Raw genomic sequence first — 25,118 nt, 5'->3', positions numbered from 1 at the left:
CAACTTCCGCCAGTCGGCATCCTGTTTTCATTAGTGGTATCTATCACCGCTATCCTCTCTCCCCCACCTCAAGCACCTTGGTCATGACTGAAAACTGTAATGGGGATCAATAAGCTATTCAGCCCTTACTGTATTATAGTTCTTCTTTATGAGACCTGAACCTCATCCCTACAAACACAGTGGAGGCTCTTTGAATGCCCCTTAAGATGTGCAATTTGTAAATTAATCAACATTTTCTGGAATAATATGTCACAATTTTTTTTTATAGAGGTCAACCAACAGTTCGCCTTCAAAGATTTGGGGGGCATCTTTTTCTTTTTGGCATATTCATGCAAAAGATCAAATGATGGAGGGCAGCGGTGCACATGTCTTCGTCAAAGTTGTTCAGTTTACAAAAAGTGAGACGGGAACAATGTATAGTGGAGTCGTGGTTTCTTTCTACATGAAGAGGAACTCACCTCCCAAGCCACATCTGCCGCGCATCATCAAAGGTAAGGGAAATAACTTTTTTTTTCTTCAAGTTTTAAGTGTGTCCAATTATTAGGATGTTAAGTTTGATGCATGAAGTATATTTGTGTTTATGTTTTTCCCATGTTTTGTTTTGTTTTGCATAGCTAGCCCTTTATTCATCTCCATTGGTACCTTCCTTCATCTGTAGTTCTGCCCACCACCTTTTATCAGTGTCGTACCACAGATCTTTGTTCTTGAAACATGATTTTGTCATCCTTGATTTACGGTAGATTTTATTTGTGCCAATTTTTTGCCCTAATGCCTGCGCAAGTGCTCTTGAAACCTTACTTCTCCGTGGTAGTCGGTTTGATTGGTTATAGCTTCAGGCTTGTTGCTTTCAAAATTGCCTACTATTATAAATACAGCTATTTTACATAAAGATTGTTGCACATGTAATATGGTGCACATTTCAATTCAATTTTTTTTCAAGTTTTTTGTTTTCTGCATGTGCTCTGGTTTCTTCCCACATTTTGAAAACATGCTGTAGACTTTAAATTGTCTGTATGTGGAATATGGGAACGAAGTCAGCCTGAAGTCAGCCGAGACAAGTTCTAGACCCCGCTTGTGCTGACAAGAAAATTGATGTAATGGTGCTTGTGAGGATGAGCAAAAGTATTGTTTTCTATTTTTGACTCTTATCACTAACTGTTTCCTCTTATTGATTGTCAAATTAGTTCAGATTAAATCATCACTCTGACAACTGACAACATTTTATTGACGATGTCAATAAAAACTGACCGCAATTACTTTAAGGAGGTGAAACTTTTGACTAAGCCCTTACATGAATCTTATTCAATTGTGCTCTTTCTTCCTATGTTTATAGTGACTGCACAATAGGTTTTGTATATACATTCGCAAAAATGATTGTGCATGAGATTCATATAGACATAATAAATATATACTGTATTTTATATATTTGCATGGCTCAACCTTTTGTTCACTATAAAAACTAAAGATGCTGTTAAAAGCTGACCAATGACGATGAACCACATGTCAAAATATATTCTTTATGGTTACGTGCATAAATTATTCAGCATCAATTATTGATTTTCTTATTTGTTGAATAATGTGCAGAGCGTTGCATGAAAAAATGTAGTCCAAATATATTACATGTTAATTGTCTCTTGTGTGGCAGCATTGCAACAATATTTATAACAATAATGGTGGAGTGAAACTAATTAATCCATGAGAGAGTCAGCGACATCCAGCCTAGGCCAGCGTCTCCACAAACAGGCTAATGAGCAGATAATTTAATATATACTGTGCAGCTCAGATCTCTATTTATTGTTTTGTTTTAATGGCGTAAATCAGTGTATTCATTAAACTCTTCTTTTTTTTTTTGCCCAGTTGCAGAGATGACACACATGGATGAATGATGTACAGAAGAGAGAACATAGGTAACAATGTATTTAATTATATATATCTCGCCTCTTTGTAGATGATGTAAAATATTTGAAACAGTTGTCATTGTGCAATGATATGATGAAAATAATCATCATACTGTGGAAATCAATCTAAATTGAGCAACATATTTGTCATAGTAAGATTGTGCAGGTGTTTCGGTGAGTACGTGTAAACTAAATATAAGATGGAAAAATAAAAACGTAACCACGAGCAAACTAAGCAATAGTACCCCCCCCCCCCCAAATAAATAAATAAATAAATGAATAAAATAAAATAAAAAATAATTATCCAGTTCACATTCTTGTGCATGTTGTAGGCATTTAATATAGTGGTAATAACCAGAGGTGAGAGAATAATGAAGCACAAACAGCTTTCCACTGCATTATTTAAAAATAAATCAAAACATGTTTGGTTGTGTTTGCCCATTTTTCTGTCTCAAGTGATCCGCTGGTTCTGAAAATGCTGCTGAACATGATGTGACAGGGCCGTGGGCAAAGCAAGGATGCAAGGAAGTCATTACCATATACATGAGCTAATATGTGACACTGCACGTGAGAGGAAGAAGAGAATCACTTAGGACTAAGTAAAAATAAAGAGCACACAAGTGGTGGATTGTTGGTAACGCTGTGCAGGAAGCCGAAGGAGTCAGGAAGTGGTAACAAGAGGAGAAAGCTTGTGGACGATGAAGGCTGAGGATGGCCTTAAGTGATGTTTAGCAGGGTTGGACTAAGATGCTAACGCTAAGGATGAAGCCACTGGCCAAGAAATGCAAAGGAGGAGGTGGTGGAAAATAAAGGAAAATAAGAAAGGAGGTTCGCAACAATGGCAATAGAATGAAATTGGGGCAATGTAATGAAGTGGTGTTTCTGCCTTACGATAAAGGTCGTTTATAAAGGACTTCAGTGTTAAAACACAACTAGCTTTGTTCATGTTTGTTATCTAATTTTGCTGGTGTTTCGGGTGAGCTGGAGCTGACGATGGCCGCGAGATGGGGGCACGTAGACATGAACTGTCATGGCTTGCGTGTGGCTGAGGATCCAGGAAAGCAGGTAGGCAGCACAAACTCAAAACAATATGTATTTATTTTCCAAAAGAACCGAAACAAACAAAGTAGCTACTTGGGTTCTCAAAACACTAAATGAAAGTAGAAGTCAACCAAAAAGATTATTTACAATATCATGTATTATGTGCCCCCACTGGTCTAAACATGGCATTCTGCTTAATATTAATATAATAAAATCCACCTCATCCATCTCAGGAGGCGGCCATTTTGTCACTTGCTATCGAATGAAAATGACATCACAGTTGCCCAGGACTCCGGTAACGACCAATCATGGCTCACGTATTTTCTGAGTTTGGTCATGTGACATTCAATTGGTCGTTACCTGAGCCCTGAACAACTGTGATGACATTTTCACTGGACAGCAAGTGGCAAAATGCCTGCCCCTGAGATGGAAAAAAAACGGGTAGATCTTGCTGCTTCATTCATATTCCACAAACACAATATTCATCCAAATGCTTAGACTATAGTGCAGGCGCATAGAACATATTATTGTTATATCTTTTTCAGTTGCCTTCCCCTTCCACAAAAGCAATAAATATATTATATATATATTCCAAAACAAACACTAGGACTGGGATAGGGAACTCTGGTCCTTGAGAGCCACCGTCCTGCATGTTTTCCATGTCTCCTTCTTCCCTCTTCGATGAACAGGACCGTAATCAGGCTGATCAGAGTCAGCTTGGAGGAGGGAAACATTGAAGGACCATAGTTCCCTGCCCCTTCACTCGGAAGACATGACAACATTCAATTAGGACACCGCTGACACAAACAAACACCGACAAGTAAAAAAAGAAACCCGGAAACTTAAATACAAAAAAGTATCAAGATAACGAGAGACACAAGACACAAGTACAGTAAGCTAAGGGAGCTGAGTCGATGGCACAAGCACAGGTGGACACAATAAAACTTAATGAGACAGATGTTGCAAAAGATGACAACTAAAATCTAATCAAAATTAAAATCTACAAAACACAGTACATTACACAAACAACCATTCAAGCTCACATTCACTCCCTTGGACCATTTTGATTCTTCAGTTTACCGAACGCCAATGTTCCTGAAACTCGGGGAGGAAGCCGGAGTCATCGCGCAAACTTGGGGAGGACAGGCTAACCCCTCAGAAGAAGGCCTGAAACCATATTTGAACCGAGAGCCTCTTGATGGTGAGGCAGATCCAGTTTCCCACTCAAAAATGCAGACTTTTCAGACAGACAAGGCGTGATGAGGACAAGCGAAGACTATTGGAATAGCGCAGCATAGACGACGAGGGGGGGGGGGGGGGGTGGTGAATATGCTGGCCGTTCCGCCTGGCTGCGTCTCCTCTGTCTTCAGGGAGAACAGCTGAGGAGGGAGAGAGGAAAAAGGGAGGAGGAAGAGGGGGTGAATACAGACACTGGTGAGGCAGTAAAGGGAACTTGGGAGGTCGAAGGGGAGCAAAATAAATAGTGAAAGATGACGAGATTCTTCATCGAGTATGATGAAGTGGCTGTCAAGCTGTTAAGTCCAAAGTGGCCTTGTGAGAGTTGAGAGGTACAGTGAAGAGATACAAATGGAAGGCGGCTGTGGAGGAAGCCTCACCAAAGTGGAACTAAAAGGGAAAGACAGAAAAATAAGGAGGCACGGGAGTCAAATGGTATTTCCAAGGCAAGCATAAGAGGCAATGTATGACAGGGAGGATTTCAGGAGAGGTGCAGGGAAAGAGCTAGAAAAGAGGGAAAGAAGGAGAAGGGGATCGTGCGAGAGTGATTGTGAGATGGCGAGGCAGTAGCTCAGGGCAGGGTGAGAGGAAGTGATGCGTACACTGAGAGGAAGGAGCAGATCTCGGCGGCACGCGCCAATCAAACACCAGCCTTCCTCTCGTTGACCGCCAGCGCAAACACACTTCGTTACCAGCATGCGCATTATGAATCAGTCAAGGGTAACCCGCAATACACATCACATGGGCACTCACACACACTCACACACACACACACACAGGCAGGTCACTTGGCAGCCTCTCGGTGGCATGACACTGAGTCCATGTCTGGTCTCGTCTGGGAGCGCCACTGAAACACAACCGCTGTCACTGGAGCCTTGCACGCACTACATCATCTACAACTCGCAAGTGAGAAGTACATGCGAGACTTGAGAGTTTCACGTGAAGTTTATATCACGCACCAAGAGTCACGGCAACAAACATGGACAGTATGAAGTACGGTACATAACGTTCTGTATTTGGATCTGGAATGAAAGAGGAACTCGCACTCTCCTTTCAACATTGCCAAATCGGTTGTACAAGATTGTACTGTACATTATAACCTCCAGGCCATTGGTCATCAACATGATGCCCACAAGCACCAGGTTGCCCCCAAGGCCTGTTCTAAAAATAGCTCACAAGCAATAGGAGATTGGATCACTCAGAAATGTAAACACTTGCAGAGATTTTGAGAAAATTGGTGGTATGGCTCAGTGGTAGAGTGGTCGTCTCCCAACCCGGAGATTGTGGCTTCGATCCCATGCCACGTGACCACGTCCTTGAGCAAGATACTGAACCCTCAGTTAGTGTTAATTTTATCCGCCATTTTTACATTTAGTCTCAGTTTTATTCCAGTTTCAATCACGCGTGTTTTTAACATAGTTAGTCAACCTCATCCCTTTTTTATTTAGTCCATTTTAGTCGACTATAAAGCTAGCATTTTAGTCTTTATTTTAGTCCAAGCGAACATCATTTTATTTATCTAGTTTTAGTCAACAAAAACTGTCAACGTTTTAGTCTAGTTTTACTCAGGACAATAATTGAACCCCTGTATGATTTATTTATTTATTTCTGTCAGCGGATTATGTTGAACATTTCAAATCTAAAACTATTTCACATGAAATTTTCTCTCATCTTTTTGATGAAAGTGGCTACTATGGCTCCATGCTATGAGCTAGTTAAATAGCCAGCATTAGTTGGCGGTCAGATTAAAATTATTGTTGGAACATTATAGCCGTTGGGTTATACATTATAACTCTAATTAACTTTTTTAACCGTTCACAGTGAATCCACTTCCTGTCTGTTCCATGTGTTTGTGCATGTTGCACTCGCTAGCTGCAGATTTGAAGGGGGGAGGGGGGGGGGGCACTGTGTGTGACATGACAGTGTCACAGTGACAGATGAGCAGAGACAGGATTTTACAAAATCATATAATTTTCATCTCGTTTGTTCATGAACTAAAATGTCCATAGAGTTTAGTCCCGTTTTTATTAAGTGAAAATGCATAATGATTTAGTCCCCGTTATTAGTAGTCAGTAGGGTTTTAGTCTAGTTCAGTCTAATTTTAGTCCGGTGAAAAATGTTTGTTGACGAAATTATTTTTGTTTAGTTGACACAATTAACACTAGTTACTAGTAACCAGTTGCTTCTGATGCTGCCTCACAAGAGGGTGAATGAGTAGTCGAATGTAAAGCGCTTTGAGGGCCTTGTAAGGTGGAAAAGTGCTATTTAAATGAAGTACCACTTACCATATCTTGTTAAAGTCTATGGGCCTCATTCATTAACAAATGCGTAGGAATGTTCGTACTCAGTCGTATTCACCACACGCGCGTATCAGCCTGTTTTGTTCGCACGACTGTGTGTATGTTGATGAATCAGAATTGATTCTAAATAAGAGCGCGCGTGCCCGCGGCGCCTCAATTTGCATAATCTACGCCCCTTACACCCCCAAAAAGGGCATCCGTTTGACGTATCTCAGCAAAGGTCAGGAGGAAAAAAACATTTGCGGGAGTCGTTCTTTCTCAGTCGTTATCCTATTTTCAAAAGGTTTGTGTCTGTAAGCAAAACAAGCATGGAAAAAAGTTATTATAATTTTCTTTAAATTATTGTTGTTAAAATAGATAGCCATTTTTATAAGCATGTTTTGGATGTTTGTTTTCCATGACAATAATATTTTGGTGCCTGAAAACAAAAGCATATGAAAAGGGGTCTCTAAGGGTACGTTTTTGGAAAATGGATGGATGGAAAACGACAGTTTAATGCTAAATGGGTTTACAACAAATTACAAAACATGATATAAATGTTAGGAATGTATATTTTTAGAGACAGTATCTGAAATTTGTAGGAATCAAATGTTTTCATTTGAAAGAGTTAAATTAAGACATTGCTGTACAGGAAAACATTCATTAGGGTCCAGGAATGCAAATGTGAACAGAGGATTAAACCACAGTCCATCATTTGTAAACACAGCATAAGTGGAGGCATATGGAAGCTGTGTGACTGAAATGGTGATATTTATGTTCTTATATCCCATATTGCGCTACACAGATGTACATTTCATAGACACGTGACAAATTGCTCTTACTTTTCTTATTTAATCCAACCAGTATGACCTTCATGTTGCTAAACAGGCTTCATATGGCCCTTTGTGATGCATGACATAAATATCGCATATTCAACCTGACATGCCCTTTAAAGCAGCCGCATTCGAAATGTCTCAAACTGGCTGCGAAAATACATACATATATATATATATATATATATATATATATATATATATATATATAACCTGACACAATCATCTTTTAAACAATTGATATCAGCCATCATTATGATACAGAAGAATGAAGGCTTTTTTCACTTCCTTCTCTATCCTCAAACCACTCACTTTTAAAAAGTGTCTCAATAAATTATTGAGAATGACTGTCAGAGGCGGTTTCTTGGTTTTGTCTGGAAAGTCACCTCAACTCAGATTGTACATTTACCCCTTGATGGGCAGTGGACAAAAGGATATTATACTGTAAAGGGTTGAAATTATGGTTATAAACTTCATTTCCAACCAATGTAGTACTTTATTATTAAAAATAAAAACAAAAGTCATAAAATGTCATTGAAAAGTAGTATCCTTTTATTTATTTATTGTATTTATTATTAATTTTGTTCTCACTGAAATGGAGTTAACTCTTTCTCGGGGCTCAATATTTGGTGTCTTAAATCTCTACTCAAAATTGAACCTTTTAAGGAATAATACGGACAGTCAGTTAGTTAGTTTATTGATGCCAATCATCAATGGAAAATGTAAAGCTAAATATTCAAATGCATTGTTATATATTCAGGGCAGCAGAGGCAGTAGTCTTACAACACCAGAAGGTGCCTCCATTTTTTTCCCTCTCTCTCTCTTCAGTAGCCTATGTGTTTTATATTTAATACAGCATACTTGATTACATTGCAGAATGAATAGGTCAGGGTTGCGTGTGTCCCCGCTTCCTATTCTGTTGGCTCTCCGTTGAGGGGCATATGCCATTTTTTAGTTGGTCTTTAGGGCAGAAATTATTGTGCTCCATAAATTCTGCCTACATAAGTGAGCGCAGATGTAAGCATGAAAATGAAACTGAGCGCTTTCTGTTGAACCATTGATGTTTGCGAGCAATTACAACTGTATATTATTTGTGAAGTTTTCAGAATGAGTTACAAAAATAATATTGGATGACTAATGCAAAACAATAATAATGCAGTTGTCGTAAAAGATGGAAAAAAAGAGAGAAAAGTTGTCCTGCTATGAAACTTACTCTTAATGCTAATCAAACAAACAAAGCTCATGTTTTTTTTCTAACTGTAAAACATTGCTTCAAATTATTCCCACAGTGTCTACTCTGAATAAAATAGAGGTGGTCTACAGGTATATGTGCAAATATTTGAGTGCTTACTCATTTTCAAGCCACATATATTCTTTTCATGTAAAGAAGTGTGTTGTTGCTGTAATATTTCATGCTGTAAAATATTTTCTGATGATTGATAGCGTTTGTTCATCATGTTTCTTTCAGGTTCAGTCATCAAAAAGGAAGTAAACTGATTTTTTTTTTTAAACTCTTTTAAATCCAAACGTCTTTTTTTTAAATACACATTGTTTTTCATAATGTGTGTGCAAAATTCTGTGTTCAAAAGGCTACATAGCTGTATTTTATGTTTATATTTGTTGCTGCCATGGCCAGATTTCCCTTGAAAATCTTTTTTTTTTTTTTTATCTCAATGGGATATTTCCTGGATAAATAAAGGAAAATATATCTACTTAAGCTTGATTTTTTGTCATTGCAGTTGATATATTAAACGCACAATAAAATCCCAAATGTGGTCCCCTGAAGGGTCCCTGTGTTTTCTTCCATATTACAAGGGAACATGTGGACAGTGGATATTGGACAGGAACTGTGCTTGCTGCTGCTGGACAGCGTCTGGATGCGCTGGTGACGTATAGTGACAAGCACACGTATACAAGCCTCCGCACAGACATGCATTGTATATATCTGTAGTGCATATCCGTGCATCCGCCCAATCCTATCTCAGCTTACTTACATGTTTTCAGTCCCAAACACATATCACACAAATCTACTATGCATCTCTTTCCTTATGTAATCACCCAACTAGAGCTCATTATCGAAGCTTTGAAGCTCCAATCCGTCACTTTAGCTCCAGCCCCTGCCACTTTGTTTTGGGTACACTGACGATGACGCACACAAGCTTGTACCATAGACCATGCCAGGAAAAGTTGCTGTCACTTTTTCCTTTCTGCAGCTACCAAAACCAACACGAGAATGTCGGATGGCTTTCCGGCACGCCCGTCATTTTCTATATCACTTATGCTTATGGTTCCGAGGGTGAGATGAGTCCAGCTGACTTTGGGCAAGAGGCAGGACTGCTTACAGTATATTGACAAACAGCCATTCACATGCACATTGACTCACGATGCACAATGCAATGTCTAACCTGTTTTCCTTTTTTCCCCCGGTTCTTTTTCTTTCTAACTCATAGTTTCATCCCTCGTATGTTTTTGTTTGTTTTTGTTTACTGCAATTTTTCTTATTCTTCTAGTTCATCTTTAGATATCCATATTAGTATATAGCTGACCTCGGCAAAGTACGGTCCGGGGGCCACATTGGGCCACACTCTCTGACCGGCCTTCACAGAGACCATGAAGTCAAAGTAAAGCAACAAATATGCGGTGCTTTAACATTGCTGTGCCTTTTTTGTGCAAATGTGTGGACGCTAGTAGCAAGCAAGAGCTACAACTTTTGTCTCAAGTGTTGCCAAGTTACTTCGCAACATTAGCGCTGTATTTAGCGACTTAGAAACAATTTTTTCCCAAAAAGAGACTTGCAAAAATGACAACAGCTGTACTCATGTTAGCAACATTCTTATTTTCTGCTCAGTGGAGGGAAGACGTCCAAGATTTGGTATGATAATACTACGTAAATCTACATTTCCATATACTTTATGTATCGTTTGTATTATAAGTCATCACTGAATCATTATACATCACTCTCAATAATATCATACTTCACACTTATCTAAATATTTGGGACTCGGGAGACCTGACTAAGAACAGCTAATATGAGTTAGTGGTTGGTGCACAAAATTAACATTATAATCATTAGTGTAGACACGTTATTTTAATGATCTTTTATAATTTTAGCTTAAAATAATATAGATAAAGTTGAGATTAACATGTTGGATTGGCCTTCCGCAAACTCCATGTTCTCATGTGGGCCCCTTTGCCAAATTACGGTTACTCTGTCTGTTGTCTTTTTCCATAGTTGCACATTTGTACTATGTCTGTTTTCACCTGTTGAACGTCTGTTTCCACCCAAATGCTTTTTCATCACTGTGTTGTTTCCACACTCTTTGTGTAATGCTTGTACAATTTCTACACCCCCAGTCTAGCTCCTCAGCCAAATTGATTGCACCACTCGACATCATTAAAATCTTTTCCAATATACCTCACCTTTTCTCATCTTCTTCAAGTGCCTTCTTCCCCTTAATCCCACTTCATCACACTAACACTCCAATCATTTCCACCGCCTCCTTTTCTCCACTCTACTCGAGCCCATTCGGTCTCCATTTCATCATTTGCTGCTTCTCTTTGCCATCACGTTGCAGTCACAGACAAGTTGTGCCAAATATCTGCTGTGTTTGTAATAAAAATTACCCCCTTATCGTACCAAATGATGACAGGTTAATGTCTGTGCTATGTCACTTGCTCCGTGTGACCCTGTCCGAGGAAGGACAAGGAGCCTCATGATCGCCGAAGACTCAACACATGGGAAACGAGTTATTAAAGTATTTTTTTTTAAATGTGATGCATTTGGGTGTTGCTCTATGACTACCTTTCTCTAGAAAGAAAGTTTGCGTGTCAGCTGTCCTTTCGCATAGAATGTTGCTATAAGCCACATGTCCATTAATAATTCGTCCCCTTTAGGGTGATGGAGTGAAAAGGCACGTAGATGGACGGATGAGTCAGTTGCCTTTCAGAAGGTAAATGGGAATGTCAGAAAGAAGTGTGAAAAGCATAAATGACATGTGAGGGTTTGGTCAGCTCGCTGAGATTGCGCGAAGCAACCTGGAGATATTTCATACATGTAACAGTTTCCGTACATTGTTGTGACAGTCAAACAGTGTACATGAGATTTGACTTCTCAAGTTGAAATAAATCCATTCATCTTCTGTACCACGTGTCCTGTTCAGGGTCTTGAGAAGACAAGGCTCATTGAATTTATCAAGGCTCTTTTTATAATGCAGTACAGTTCCACACCACTACAAACTACAACTTTACAAATAAACCCATTGTTAAATTAATAATCCTCTGACCAAAACTTATTTGATCATTTTTATCATGACACATTTTTTGATAGAGTTCTTGCATTGGATTTCATTCGATTGTGCAAGTGCTCATGATGTTGCGGCTGTTAGTTGTACACTGACTGCTTCCTGTGCTTATAAATGGGACGTGTGCTTAGTGATGCATGTGCACAGAGTGGCTGATAGGTGGAGATCAAATAATGTTTGGGTCGCATGAGGTTTGGGGAGCCTTTCCACAGTCTCCAGCTACTGAGAGATTCCAAATGAATTGTTCGTGTGTGTTAGTTTGGCTGGCAGAACAAACTGGGACAGATTTCTGACAGAATTGCTTCTCTCTCAAATTAGTGCACATCATGAATACTAAGTTTGCTAAATACCATTTGGGATGGCTTTGTCGTCTTCATCTCTCCTCGTTAGCTAGTGATGTTATGAAGAAAAACATGCACTGCTAGGTGGAGCTTTGTATGACCCTAACCTCGTCATACTCTTCAATATATTCAATTGCCATTAAAGCCATTTTCAGGAGTAAAGATCGACATCAAACACTTTGAAGCGAAAATGGAACAAAAATTGCGCTTATTGTCCAGCATCATTAGCAGCAGTGGATTCTCAACAAAAGCTGAATCACTATTAAACGGTGAATGTTACGAAAAAATCACATTATTTAATTCATTGTTGAACGATTGAAAACAACAACGAGTAATTTCTTACAATCAACCAGGAAGAAAATGATTTGAGTGAGAGCATAATAAGATGTCTCGTGCCTGGAAGGTGAGTGACAATAGTGAAGCGAGTGATGAGAGTGAAAATCTGATGCACTTCCATCCAGCTCCTGACTGGTGGTGCTCACATGACACGAAAGACATCACTGAGCACTTATTAAGTATGACTCTCGCTAATTAGCTTTCAGCCCACATACTTCAACATGAAGTATGGAGTGCGATCGCTGATGGCACGCATGGGCGGAGCAACAAGAGCTGTGTGGAAAGGAGGGTGTGACTTTTTCTGTTTTCCCAGATATTTTATTCTCTTTTTAGATGGATTCTGTTATTCGTGAATTGTGTGAAGCATGTCAAGAAAGCAACAAAGTGAAGCATGAAGTCAATGAATGTGATTGAGCCGCTTGGATGGAAGAGTGCACGGATGAGTGGAGGGTGAAAGAGGAAATTGAGGAGAAATTATGGCTAACTCCGAAGGAATGAATAAGCAGCGGTAGGTGAGTAGAAGACTGATGAAACCGTACGGCGGCGCGAGTTGAAGGATAGCATTTCTCGCAACCTTCATTAGATGATTTTTTTTTTTAACAGTCAGAGCAACATGGTGTGTACAATCTAATCTAAGACTTGTTTAGAATATTCCATTTGTAGTCACACCAGAAAAGCATACAAATTTGTAACGGCTGACTGTATTTATTAATAACAGCAAAGAAGAGACAGATAAAAGCTAAACAACATCATCAGTAGTAGCTGGGAGAAACATACTCCAACTCAAATAGATCAGATGAAATGTCAAAGTTCTCATAAAGATACATTTTGGTGTCCCTTTGCAGCTGCCTTCGCGTAAGATCAAATTCAGTGGAAAAGACATTATGAGGCTGCGTCTTAATTTGACTTCAAAGTGACTTCCGAAGTTGCATCAAAATAGACCAACTATTTTAAGCGTATTGATGTATCTTTATTCACACATATGACTGGTTGCAGCTTTTAAAATCAGCATCTTAATTTGATTTATATTCATTTTGTGGGGAATAACCTCTTCCCATTTTTGTTCAGGTGTTTTCCTCACCTGGATGCTCGGTGTCCAGCCTCAGGTTTTCTTAGGTGACTATGGTATTATTTTTAACGGGTATGCGTGTGAGTGTGTGGTCGCTGTGGGATCATTTTTGAATCACGCAGTGTGTGCCGCGTCAGTATCCTTGTGGGCAAGTGGTGGGAGGGGTTGATGTCAACTCATGTAAAGTTCTTTGAGTTGCTTTTTATGTACGAAAAGTACGATACAAATTAAGTTTGATTGATTATTTGACTGATTGGCTGATGGCACTGCATCCGTGTGCACGTTGTTGTGGTTCAAAGGTCAAATCAAGGTTCAGCTTAGTCTCCAAAAGCCTATGGCTATCACCTCCAATACTAATCCCACCTCTCCTTAATAGCTGATGAGCTCATATGCCATTATGGGGTCATTTGTCAATTCTGTCGAGACTGCAAGCTGAATGAAAAGCATTAAAGCTGCCGTTTGTGTTCTCTGTAGTTTAAAATATACCCCCACCCTTAACAAGGCTTCTAATTTAAGAGCAGTCAAATGTAAATTTCTGCTCTGTTGCAGTGGAAAGGAGGTTAGCAGCTTGAAGCTACCTAATGTGGCCAATGAGCATCTGAGACCAGTGAAGGCTACTGTATAACTTAATGAGACCCGCCAGAATAATGGGCTTCTTAATGAGAATGCATTGCTTTTGTGTGTGCATGCATGTTTTTTATCAAAATGTAAAGGAGAGGATTTGGGGTTTGAGATGTTTGAAATCATCTTTAAAAAACATAATTTTGCTGGACGAGTGTAAATACGTATTACACGATTTCCCCCCAAAAAAGGAATTCTCAGAATTGTTGAAGCCAACCATGCACAAAAATTTAAATCAGTGTAGTTTGGCTCATTGCCATGAGACTTCCAGTTGTGTGCCTGTGAGAGGAGGATGTCAAAGCAGTAATCAGCTTATCACGTGAAAGAGCAAAGGTTCCTGATTTAGTCGGTGAGCGAGAGGACGGGGTGGGGTTTACAGGAGGAGGAGACGGAAAGATTTGGTAGCTTCCGTAACAACTGACACTGTCTACTCTGGACTGCATTTCTCCAATGTACAGACAGCTTTTTTTTAAATAAATGAATTGTTGAAATTTGACACAGATTTAAGCACTATTAATAACTAACACTACATAAACTATATTTGACAAATGTGTTACCATAAAATGAGAATAGACCAGTATTGTTTTAAAATTAGACTCATTCATTTTCAATGAGCTGCTGACGTTCTACTATTTTGAGCAAGAATGAAAAATTGAAAAATAAATTTTTAAATATCCAAATTACAGAAAAAGTAAAATTCTCTGAGAAGTCAGAAACCAACCAATCAATCAATTTAGGAAAGGAATAATAATGTGAGTTTTAATCAATCAATAAGTGCTTTGCTGTGTATTTCAGTTTTCTTCTACCCGATGGGCAGCACGCCAGGACAGGAACACCACCCATGAATAGATCATGAGAAAAGGCTCAGAAAGACACAGTGAAACTGTGTGCACACTGGGGCATCATCTTAGGCAAAATAAATGCATTAATTCATATAATTTTTAATCCCATGAGATATAATAAATCTGCAAGCTCTGCTGTGTTTGCTTGTGACATCTCATTACAATTCAGCATGCTACAAAGTAGAATAAGGCCTAACTATCATAATGAATCAATGCTATTGTTCTTTTAGGACATTAGTTTGAAAAAGGGGCATTTTCAATGTGCTAAAAAAAACGATGTTTGTTTAAAATAAAAAAACAGATGAAAGCTCATATGACCAGTGAACAAAAAGCAATGTAAACACATTCCGCAGTCAAATGAATTATTATCAGCCAAATGAAGCCACGGTAGCGTGAAAGACTGAGAATTGTTCTGCGCTATGATTGATGATACCAAGAAGAAACTGAGAAATGTGAACATGTTCAGTTATTCATGATTTGCAGCTGCATCGTGCTGCCATTAAGAATTTGCTGTCATCTCGCCGTTTTCTCCACCTTTTCTATTTTTGTCTTATTGAAAAGCTTGGAATTATTTCTGCAACGACTCATCTCAGTAGTGCTGACAATGAGGACAAGAGAGTAGATTAGGAAAAAAAAAGTCCATGGAAACATCGTGACTGAGCTGAATTTTTACGTTTGAAATCTGACTTGCATGTGCTTTTACAGAAGTAGGTTGTTAAATATTATTGACGTAGGGGAAATAAAGTCTTTGGGCAATGAAGAGGATGGAGAACCAAGAAAAAGAAGGATAATGAGGTGAATAATAAGTCATGAGAGGATGTTTAATGAACCAATAATCATCACGTCAAATGCTACAATGGACATTAGTGAAACACTCATGCACAATACTGAAACGCTCTGCTCTCTTTCATTTGCGTCAATTCATTAGTGTGTGAAAAATGTCGCCTAATCCAGAATAATGTCACTGACGCTGCCTCATATGCAAAAGAGCCTCCAAATTTTACCGGTAATCAACTACAGTAAATAGAGTATTCCCTTTCTAAATTGTTCTTCAAGGGTAATAATCTCATTAATATTATAATAGGTGTGCATGTGAAAATATGTGTCTGGGGGTCCCGTGGATGATAGGAGGTCTCCCATGATGGTTTGCCTTGGTTTACAACTTGCATATAATGTATCATAGCTCATGTAACTCTTGCACAGAAAAAAGCCTTTTATTTCTGTTGAATTATTAATCTGATGCTATGTAGCTGACACTTTGGGGGGGAAACTCACCAGTCTAATGGGAATCCTCGTACAGTATGTACAGTTGTTGTTTTTCAGGGGGAATCGAGAGAGGGGGATCAATTCTTTACATAAGAGTTAGTAAACATAATACATTTAAATTTTAATTAATTAATTCAATTCATTTAGAACTGACTATAATTTACATGTTGCTCCAGCGTGTGTTTGTGTTGGCGAATGCGGGTTTGGTACAGCAGGCACAAGTCTAACCTCGATCTTTAACCTCCCCACCACCACTCTGGAGCTTTAGCCACATAGTTGTCCGGCGATTGAAACGATGTGATGTGTGCATTCACTGAATACCTGGAGTTCCTGCACTTGAATCCACTTGGTATTCCAAGAGAAAAGAAGATTTCTGGTATATGAGAATGAGAATACGTATGTTCAATCCTCTGAAGGCGACTGACTTCATCCTAAAAAATAATGGTGCTGTTGTATAATTTTACAGCTTGTGAAAGGAGGAGGTAATGAATTCTGCCAATGGAAATTAGTGCAGATGTGTGAAAAAGACGGATAAGATGACGTGCACGTGTTCAGTTGAACATGCTATTCAGAGATGCTTAAATAATGACACAAAAGATAAGGTGACACACATCACATTTACAGTCCAGCAACACACTTCACTACTAGAGATTTAGTTAGTTAGTTAGTTAGTTAGTCGGTTAGTTGGTTAGTCGGTTAGTTAGTTAGCTAGTTGGTTAGTTAGTTAGTTAGTTAGTTAGTTAGTTAGTTAGTTAGTTAGTTAGTTAGTTAGTTAGTTGTAGGCAGGGACAGTCAAAGTGAGATGAATGGTTGTCTGTGTCATGTGCCTTTTGATTGGAGATCAATCCGGTTCCGAGGCAAACTGATGGACTATCTGTCCAGCGTGCCGTGGGCCTCCTCCCGATGGAGAAACTGAGATCACTTACTGGTATATAACACGACCTAGTTGGGTCAGATCAACTATTTGTGTCAATTTGACGCAAATTTGGGTAAAAAAATGGGTCATTTTCTATAAAACAACCCGGAAAGTTGGGTTGGATCCTCTACTTGGGTCAATTTGACCCACCTTTTGGTCAAAAAATGGGTCATATTACTGGTATTTAAAACGACCTAGAGAGTTGGGTCAGATCATCTATTTGGGTCAGTTTTACCTACCTTTAGGTAAAAAAATTGGGTCATTTTATATAAAACAACCCATAAATTTGGGTTAGATCCTCTACTTGGGTCAATTTGACCCAACTTTGGGTAACAAAAATGGGTCATATTACTGGTATTTAAAACAAATCTAGAAAGTTGGGTCAGATCATCTATTTGGGTCCATTTGACCCACCTCTGGGTAAAAAAATGGGTCATTTTACATAAAACAACCCAAAAAGTTGGGTTAGATCCTCTACTTGGGTCAATTTGATCCAAATTTAGATATTAAAAAAAGAAGAAGAGAGAGTTATTATGTATACAACAACCCAGAAAGTTGGGTCAAATTGAACTATAAAGTGGACCAGTCCATTTTTTATCCATAATTGGGTTACTTTTGACACAACTGTTTTTAGATTGTGTCAAAGCTTTGTAGGTGAAATTCTGTCACATTCTTGCTTGATGCACAACTTCAGTTGCTCAAGAGTCTGGGGTCTCCGTTGTCATAATTTGTGCTTCATAATGTGCCACATATTTTCAATGGAAGGCGAGTTTGGACTGCTAGCAGGCCAGTCTAGTAAAGCCCTGTTGTTGTGAGAAGTGCAAAATGTGGCTTGGCACAGTCTGGGGCATCTATGAAAAAGATGTTGCTGTTCTTTGTATGGCAGCATATGTTACTCCAAAATCTTTATGTACCGTTAGCATTAATGGTGCTTTTACAGATGTGCAATTAATCCATGCCATGAGCACTTAAGACACCCCCATACCATTACAGATGCTGGCTTTTGAACTTGGCGCTGAAAACATGCTGGATGGACCTTTTCTTCTTCGGCCTGGAGGACAACACATCCATGAGTTCCAAAAATGTTAAATGTGGACTCGTTAGACCACAGCACACTTGGCGTCAATCCATCTCATATACATTTCCGACACAAGGACTGGAGTAGATCCATATGTAGTGATTAGTCATGTCGGTAGTTCTCTAGAGTGCTGTTCCAAATTTTACATTGTCATTTCGTGACCCATCCCATTGGTTGTCCTGGTCTCTCAGTATGAAGCCATTGGCCCAGCACGGCCCGTCCACGAATGGCTTTCCTACTACAGAGATTCACAAACTCCGCATGACCTTAGCAAGCCAAACTAACAACAAAGTAACCCTGACAGCCGCTAACGGTCTTAAGAATGATGCAGCAGCTTGTGCACGTGTGTCTGAAAGCATAAGAGCTGGGTGTGTGTGTGTGGGGGGGTGTAAAATCGGTTTAGGCGGTGTGAAAGAAGGAGCAAGACAGCCTGGGGCTAATGGCTTCCCCACAGGGCCACCACTTACTCCAACTCACAGCAAAAAGTGGGAAACCACAGGGGAACAGCAAAAGCTAAGACTTATAAAGCGTTCCTGTTTGCTCTGCGTAGGAGAAATACTCTATAAAGAATGAGTGACGTTGAAATAGTCTTCTCAGCATGAGTGGAAGCACTGGCTCACGTTGTCACCCTGGGACCCGTATTTTCCGAGACCCACTTTTACACAAGTTAAGAACAATAAAGAAAATGCTTTGTTCAAAAATAGGCTGTAATAACATAATGTGCACCAGAGATTCAAAGTGCTTTTTGAACACCTTATTTAAAAAAAATTTATTGGAGCACAACTACAAAAATTAATAACATTTAATATTATGGTTGCATAAAATAACAATATTAGTAAGTCTTGAAATGAAGGATGAAGACTAGTGCTAGCATAACAGTTTTAACAGCAGTTTTAAACGCCAGTGGCATTTGTTGTCATGTGAAAAGCTCTTTAAATGCTGCTGAAAGTTGCCCATGCGCTGTCCTAGTTTTCTTTCGAACAGCACTGATATTCAAATGAGTCCTTTTTTGATGATCTGTCGGCGACCCATTTTTGACTCCCAAAGGTGACCTTATCCAATCAGGTAGGAGAACGATAAGTTTTCGCATTTTAGGTAACAAACATGCTTTTTAGATCTCCAAATTGAGTTTAAATTGGAGTGAAACATGCGTAATCTGTGACATTCCTTGAAACAATGCATTCTCAGTCAAGGCTACAGTTTGCAAACTGCAACCTTCAAAATAAAACGCTAACCAATTGACTTGCATCGTTAAGATTCCTCTTGAGATTGAACAGATATTGTCAGTGGTCTTGAAAATCTTCAGATCAAACTAAAAGGCTAGGCTTGTTTCTTTTCCCACGTGGTTCTGAAATATTTGATTTCCATAACGTTTCATCCATTATTGGGCTATGGCGACCTGCTTTTCAAGACACTAACAGTTCACTACCTCAAAAAATGAATACCATTGACCACTGTTCATTGTGTTTCATTACTAGAGATGAAAACCGAATTACATTCTGTATTCTACTGTCGGATACCCATCCTTGTAAGTCGGCAGATGTTCACACGGGTTAACTTTCATATGCAAAACTGTTCTTGGGCTGCCTACTACAAATCCCCGTGGTCACAGTATGCTACAAATTCAAAGCCAGTATGCTCTTTGCTCACATCCCAACTGATGCAAATCTGAAATCCCAAGGTTGACGACTTGGGAAGACTCTTTTAAATATACAGTACGGCACCCATCACCCAATTTGACGTTGTCTGAACTTGTCTCTCTTTGTATTATTTTCACTCCATCTGATTTGTCCTTGATAATGTCACCATGTTGTTTGTGGTTCATTAAAATAAATGGTGCTACCACAAAATCTATTTTTTTCCAGATAAGAACACCGGCAGTCAGTTATCGACTGTAATTTGTTCTAGATTGTCCGGTTCAGTAGCGTTCAGTCACATCACTTGGTTTACGGCTCGCCATTAGTCCATTTCAACAGCAACTTTAGATTTCTATGGAAGAACATTGTAGAGCAAGACATCAAGAGTGAGATTTAAAAAGTGAGCATCCATTGATTTGATTCTCACAAATATATTGACATAACATTCGCAGAGGAGAAAAGAGCAAACAGGTTTACTACACGATGGCTGAATGTGTATATCTGTTCACTAAACGAAAAATAACTGGTGCCTTGGTAGGTCAACCCATAGATTGTTTTATGCAGTATATTGTATGTGCAGCCTACTGTAGATGACTCATTCAACAGATTGGCTACGGATGTACTGGGATACGTCTGCATGTTTGTCATACTGAATGTGGCAGATCCCTTTGTGAACTAATGCAAGTAAATGAACTGAACTTATAAAAGCGACAGCTTACATGTTGAGTTCATTAGCATGCATGTTAATTTTATTAGTTTGATAGGGTCTGTTACAGTAATAACATATCTTACTGTGTAAGTGCCATAATTATTCCCTTATTTTACTCATTACATGCTCATTAAGCATCATGTGCCACCTCAAAATGAGATCCAGTCTCAACCCAGCCACTCCACTGAATATTCTCTGGGCTGGCTCCAGCTGCTTTGGCCAGACTACATTAATTGGCAGTTAAAAACAATAATATAGGGTAAATCTGCATTTGAATAATGAATACAATTTGTATACAAGTCAATGTAAAAATGGATTTTGCTTTAAAAAAAACTCGCTTTGTCCACTTTGAAAGAACTAAATTAATCATTTGGCAGCTTTTTGAAAGTTGACTTCAGTTCCAGTTGCATGCTGTTCAAGAGCACTGCATATGAGAAACTATACATTCTTTATGGATCTATGCTTTCGAGCACTCAAACATCATACTACTACTACATGTTTCTTTTTAAATATCCATTAAGGTCGGGTAAAAGATTGATGAGTAAAATCAAAGGCGCAGTTAAAACCATGGAGTTATAAAAAGGCTATTCCATTATTACTGTATGATGAAGTCCAAAGGGAAATACTTTGATTTAACTACATCATTGTTCTTGGCACTTTAAAGTAAAGTCTCAGAGCTGCATACAGAATATTTTCATGTTCAAGCACATCCCATTATAATGATCCATCGACCATTCACGGGTTTTCTGTGTCGCTTATCCTCAATTGGGTTGTGGAGGAGCCGATCCCAGCTGTCTTTGAGCAAGAGGCTGGGGTATACCTTCAACTTGTTGCCAGCCAATCGCATGGCACACATAGACAAACAACCATTTAATTTGGATATTCTCTGTATCACACTCTGTTATACTTATTATCTACCACAACACATCCTTACCACTTCATTCATCCACTCACTGGCCTGTACACTGTCACCTCAAATTGCAAAGCGAGTATGTGAGCCATGAATTTTCTTTTTAATTGGCACTATCAGCTCAGCAGGTGCCAGACATCTCTCGCATGTGTGTGTGTTTGTGTGTGCGTGTGATGTCAGTTATTAATATATTCATTATGTACTGTAATACAAGTAGTAAAACTGGCTGCGTTCAGAATTATTCACTTCTATGTAGTGGACTAAAATGATGATTTTTTTTTTTAAATACAACTAAAGTGCACTGTTAGGTATACATCATTGCAATCGCGTAATTACAACATTCCATGCACCTTCAGCAATAAATACTGAATACATAAATAATGATGTAAAACATTGTAGTGCTTTAAGATGTATGTAGTAAATGATTTCAAACAAAGAACTCATTGCCCAGTGGTGTGATGTGTCACACTACTTAAAGATATGTTGTCTTGTACTGAAAATTAACCAATAACCCAGAAACAGAATTGTTTTTCTTCGTCTGCACAATGCCACATCATTTTCTAGTGACAGTCCGTTGTTCATTACTTTATGCGATGAGAAAAGGGCAGAAGTCAACCAACTATTTTAAAATGACGCACTCCTTTTTGTGTACTGAATAATGCAAATAACTAACAGGTTGACCATGTGTTGCACACAATTCTGAATTAATAAATTTGCACAAATTATTTTTCGATAAGTCATTTCCCCATTCCTCCTCGTTTGCAAATTGTGCGTAAATGTTACGGTTTTGTACTACAATGACATTTGACAACAAAAAATGTTAGATGTGGCTCACTGGTAAGTGGCACTATTTTTTCCAATTTGATTTATTTATTAAGAATAGCCACGCAAAGCAAAATAAATTACCATTTTTAAAAAAAAAACACTCGTGAGCATTTTTTTTAAATAGGTCTCGTTCTACTTATGCTGGCGGGCCCCATTTTAATGACCTGTGATAGATGGGCTAAGGTAGGCACATTCAAATAGTAATACACAACGGTGTACTCATTATTTAGGGCCCTGTAAAGTGGATAGAGAGTGATTCAGAACACAGTAAATTCAAGGTTGTTTCAGATTGACGACTGTAACAGAAAAGGCGGTAAAGACTTAAATACAAGCTTGCAGCGACACCCTGTGGGCAAAACAGTATTTTCCTCATACGCGGAAGATATTTTTGACCCTCGTGATTTTCTGTAGAAGCAGCGAAACACATATCATGTCTGCCCCCTTGGTGGTAAGTTACCCTTCACATTTGGGCTTTTATTATTTAAGTTACCGAAATACTTAGCAAACATGTACTTACACCCATCGAATGGCACGCTTACTGACGTGTGCTACCTTCGTTCTTCAGTTAGCTACTTTCAAACCTAGACTACGGTGCACGGTTTGGCCGTAATATCGTTAATTGTGTTTTTGATTCCTCTGCTCACTAGTCTCTACTCGGGTGCTGTCAGCGGTCATCTCGACTCCTAGTTGCTAGGCGATCATGGAGCTCCAGCCCTGTGAGCTTGCCTGTCCTGCGCGAGAAGCTGCTCCACTTCCTCAACCAGCGTTTCTATGACATCGAGGTGTTCTACAGCTGGAAGTCTTGGATGAAAAGGAGAGCGCTTCAGACGAAGAATGCGTAAGAAAATGTTCATAAACATGTAGGCAGCAGGCTACATTATAACCTTTACAGGTGAACTTACCCTGACCTCAAAAGTTTTGCATGCACATGTGCAAATATTCGGTGTTTCAGTATCCCTTGCAAAATGTACTGTACACTTACAAGGAGCTGAATAGCGAAATTCAAAACATGTGTCTGTTTGCGCCATTAATTGGTTGCCACAAAGGGACTGAAAGAGTCTCAACAAGGTATACAACTGACATCCTTGGAAATTTTTGAGGATCAAACACCTGTTGTGAATTTTTAGCACCTCGTTAGAAAATAGCATGTTGCGCAAAATGTGCTGAAACATGAAACAGTTGGACATGTGCACTCAAAACTTTTGATAAGGTCACCTGATAAGGAGCATCCTGAAATGTTATTCAAAAGCATGTTTTCTGAATCATGAAACTGTATGTTTGTCACAGGCACTACAGTTACACTAAGGACCTGTATGGGGCTGATATTGCAACAGCCTACTATGTCTTGTGTTTAAAGGGAGGATTTCGGTAAGTACCATTTTCGTGCTTGGAAAAAGTGTTGTTTTTGTCTCTATATGTGGAAAGGAAAATATGAAAGATTGGTTACCTCACCCTTCAAATGACAAGCATGAACCTCCTTCCTGTGGGTGTCGTTGATATGGGCTATATTCCCATTATATTCCCATTCACTAAATAAAGGAAAGCCCACAATGGTCACTGAAATAACTTGAAGCTGATAAGACGATGGATGGATGGATCATTTATTTTTGAAATGTTCAAGCTTCTTTACATGTCTGTTGTGTGTCTTCAGATTTGTTGGACATTCAGAATGGTTCCGTGCAGACCAGAAGGGCAATTTCAATTGGGACTTTTTGAATTACAAAAACACGCCTGTTGAGGAAATAGACATGAGCAATACAATCATCAACTACATTGGACTGTCTAACTTGGGTACTAATATTAATAGATCTTTCCCCAATTTCTGTTTTTTTGCTTACTTGTACTTATGTACTGCTATGAGCTTCATCAGTATGTTTGGTACTTATTCTCTCTCAGAGGGACAACAATCTTTGAAGAGTCTGTCCTTACGAGGATGCTCTGAGGTGGACGGCTGGTTCTTGGCTCGGCTGCATATGTTCCGGGACTCTCTGAAGGAGCTGGATATCTCGCATTGCCCAAACATCACCACAGGCGGACTGGCCGCCCTGAGGAATCTCAAGTAATTCACACTCATGGGGGAGACGTTCAGCTAACTTACTAATTTACTTACATGTTAATTATCATTGCTGCTGTGTTACATGTTCCTTTTTTGTGCAACCTTTGTGCTGCAGGGGACTGCGGCGTCTGGACGTGTCAGCCCTTCCAGGGATTTCGACACCTGGCTTGGTGTTCATCCTGCTCGAAGAGATGTTACCGCAATGTGAGATCATTGCTTCTGGTTACGATCACAGTTTGAAGCCAGAAGGAGTTGAGAAAGTGGGCAGTCAAGGGTAGGAGAAAAAAATGATTGGAAATAAAAACATCCAATATGAATAATGAATAAACACAAGTACCATGAACCAACTTTGTTGATTTCCATCCATATTCGATGATTTGGGTTGGATCTACAGTATGTATTGTCTTCACGTGTGTAAGAAAGGAGGATTTTGGAAAATCATGGTATATGTTAACTGTGTATATAGTTATGTTTTCAATAAAGGCTGATATGATCTGACTTGATTCATGATCTTATTTGTAAATGTATTACCTTAATCTGTGAGTCCGTAGGTCATGAGGACAAATCAGATCAGATGTACAGTTGCAGGCTACATCATTAAGTGTGCAATCCAATGATATTAAGCTCATACAACAGCCAGAAAAAAAAATCTGTTTAAAAAAAGTTAATAATACTCTGTTTAGATCAACACTCTGAAGGGCATAACATTGCTATTAAATTTTATTAAATTGTTGATGTGTACTGGAATACACCACAAACAAACCACAACAATAAATATGTGTATTATTTATTTATCTTTTTGTCATTTTCATTTAATGTACTTCACACAAATGCATTAGTCATGTCAAAGTGACTGGGCTCCACATTTCAGTTACGCCACAGAGTAAGTAGGCCAACAGTGTCATGTTCAAGAAAAAGAATAAA

At 38.9% G+C, this 25,118-nt stretch overlaps 1 protein-coding gene across 1 annotated transcript; it reads left to right on the top strand.

Moving 5' to 3' along the window:
• The first annotated feature begins 22,511 nt into the window (after nucleotides 1-22,511).
• dmac2 (distal membrane arm assembly component 2) lies at nucleotides 22,512-24,692 on the top strand. The gene is made up of 6 exons (XM_086080912.1): nucleotides 22,512-22,586; nucleotides 22,786-22,976; nucleotides 23,426-23,506; nucleotides 23,790-23,929; nucleotides 24,035-24,197; nucleotides 24,310-24,692. Exons 1-6 carry the CDS (start codon nucleotides 22,569-22,571, stop codon nucleotides 24,470-24,472), a joined length of 756 nt encoding a protein of 251 aa, XP_085937038.1. The 5' UTR covers nucleotides 22,512-22,568; the 3' UTR covers nucleotides 24,473-24,692.
• The last annotated feature ends 426 nt before the right edge of the window (nucleotides 24,693-25,118 follow it).

This window comes from Leptonotus elevatus, chromosome 7 (genome assembly GCF_054856555.1).
Source record: "Leptonotus elevatus isolate MCC_2025b chromosome 7, RoL_Lele_1.0, whole genome shotgun sequence".
Classification (NCBI taxonomy): domain Eukaryota; kingdom Metazoa; phylum Chordata; class Actinopteri; order Syngnathiformes; family Syngnathidae; genus Leptonotus; species Leptonotus elevatus.
This window is presented reverse-complemented; position numbering and strand designations above follow the sequence as displayed.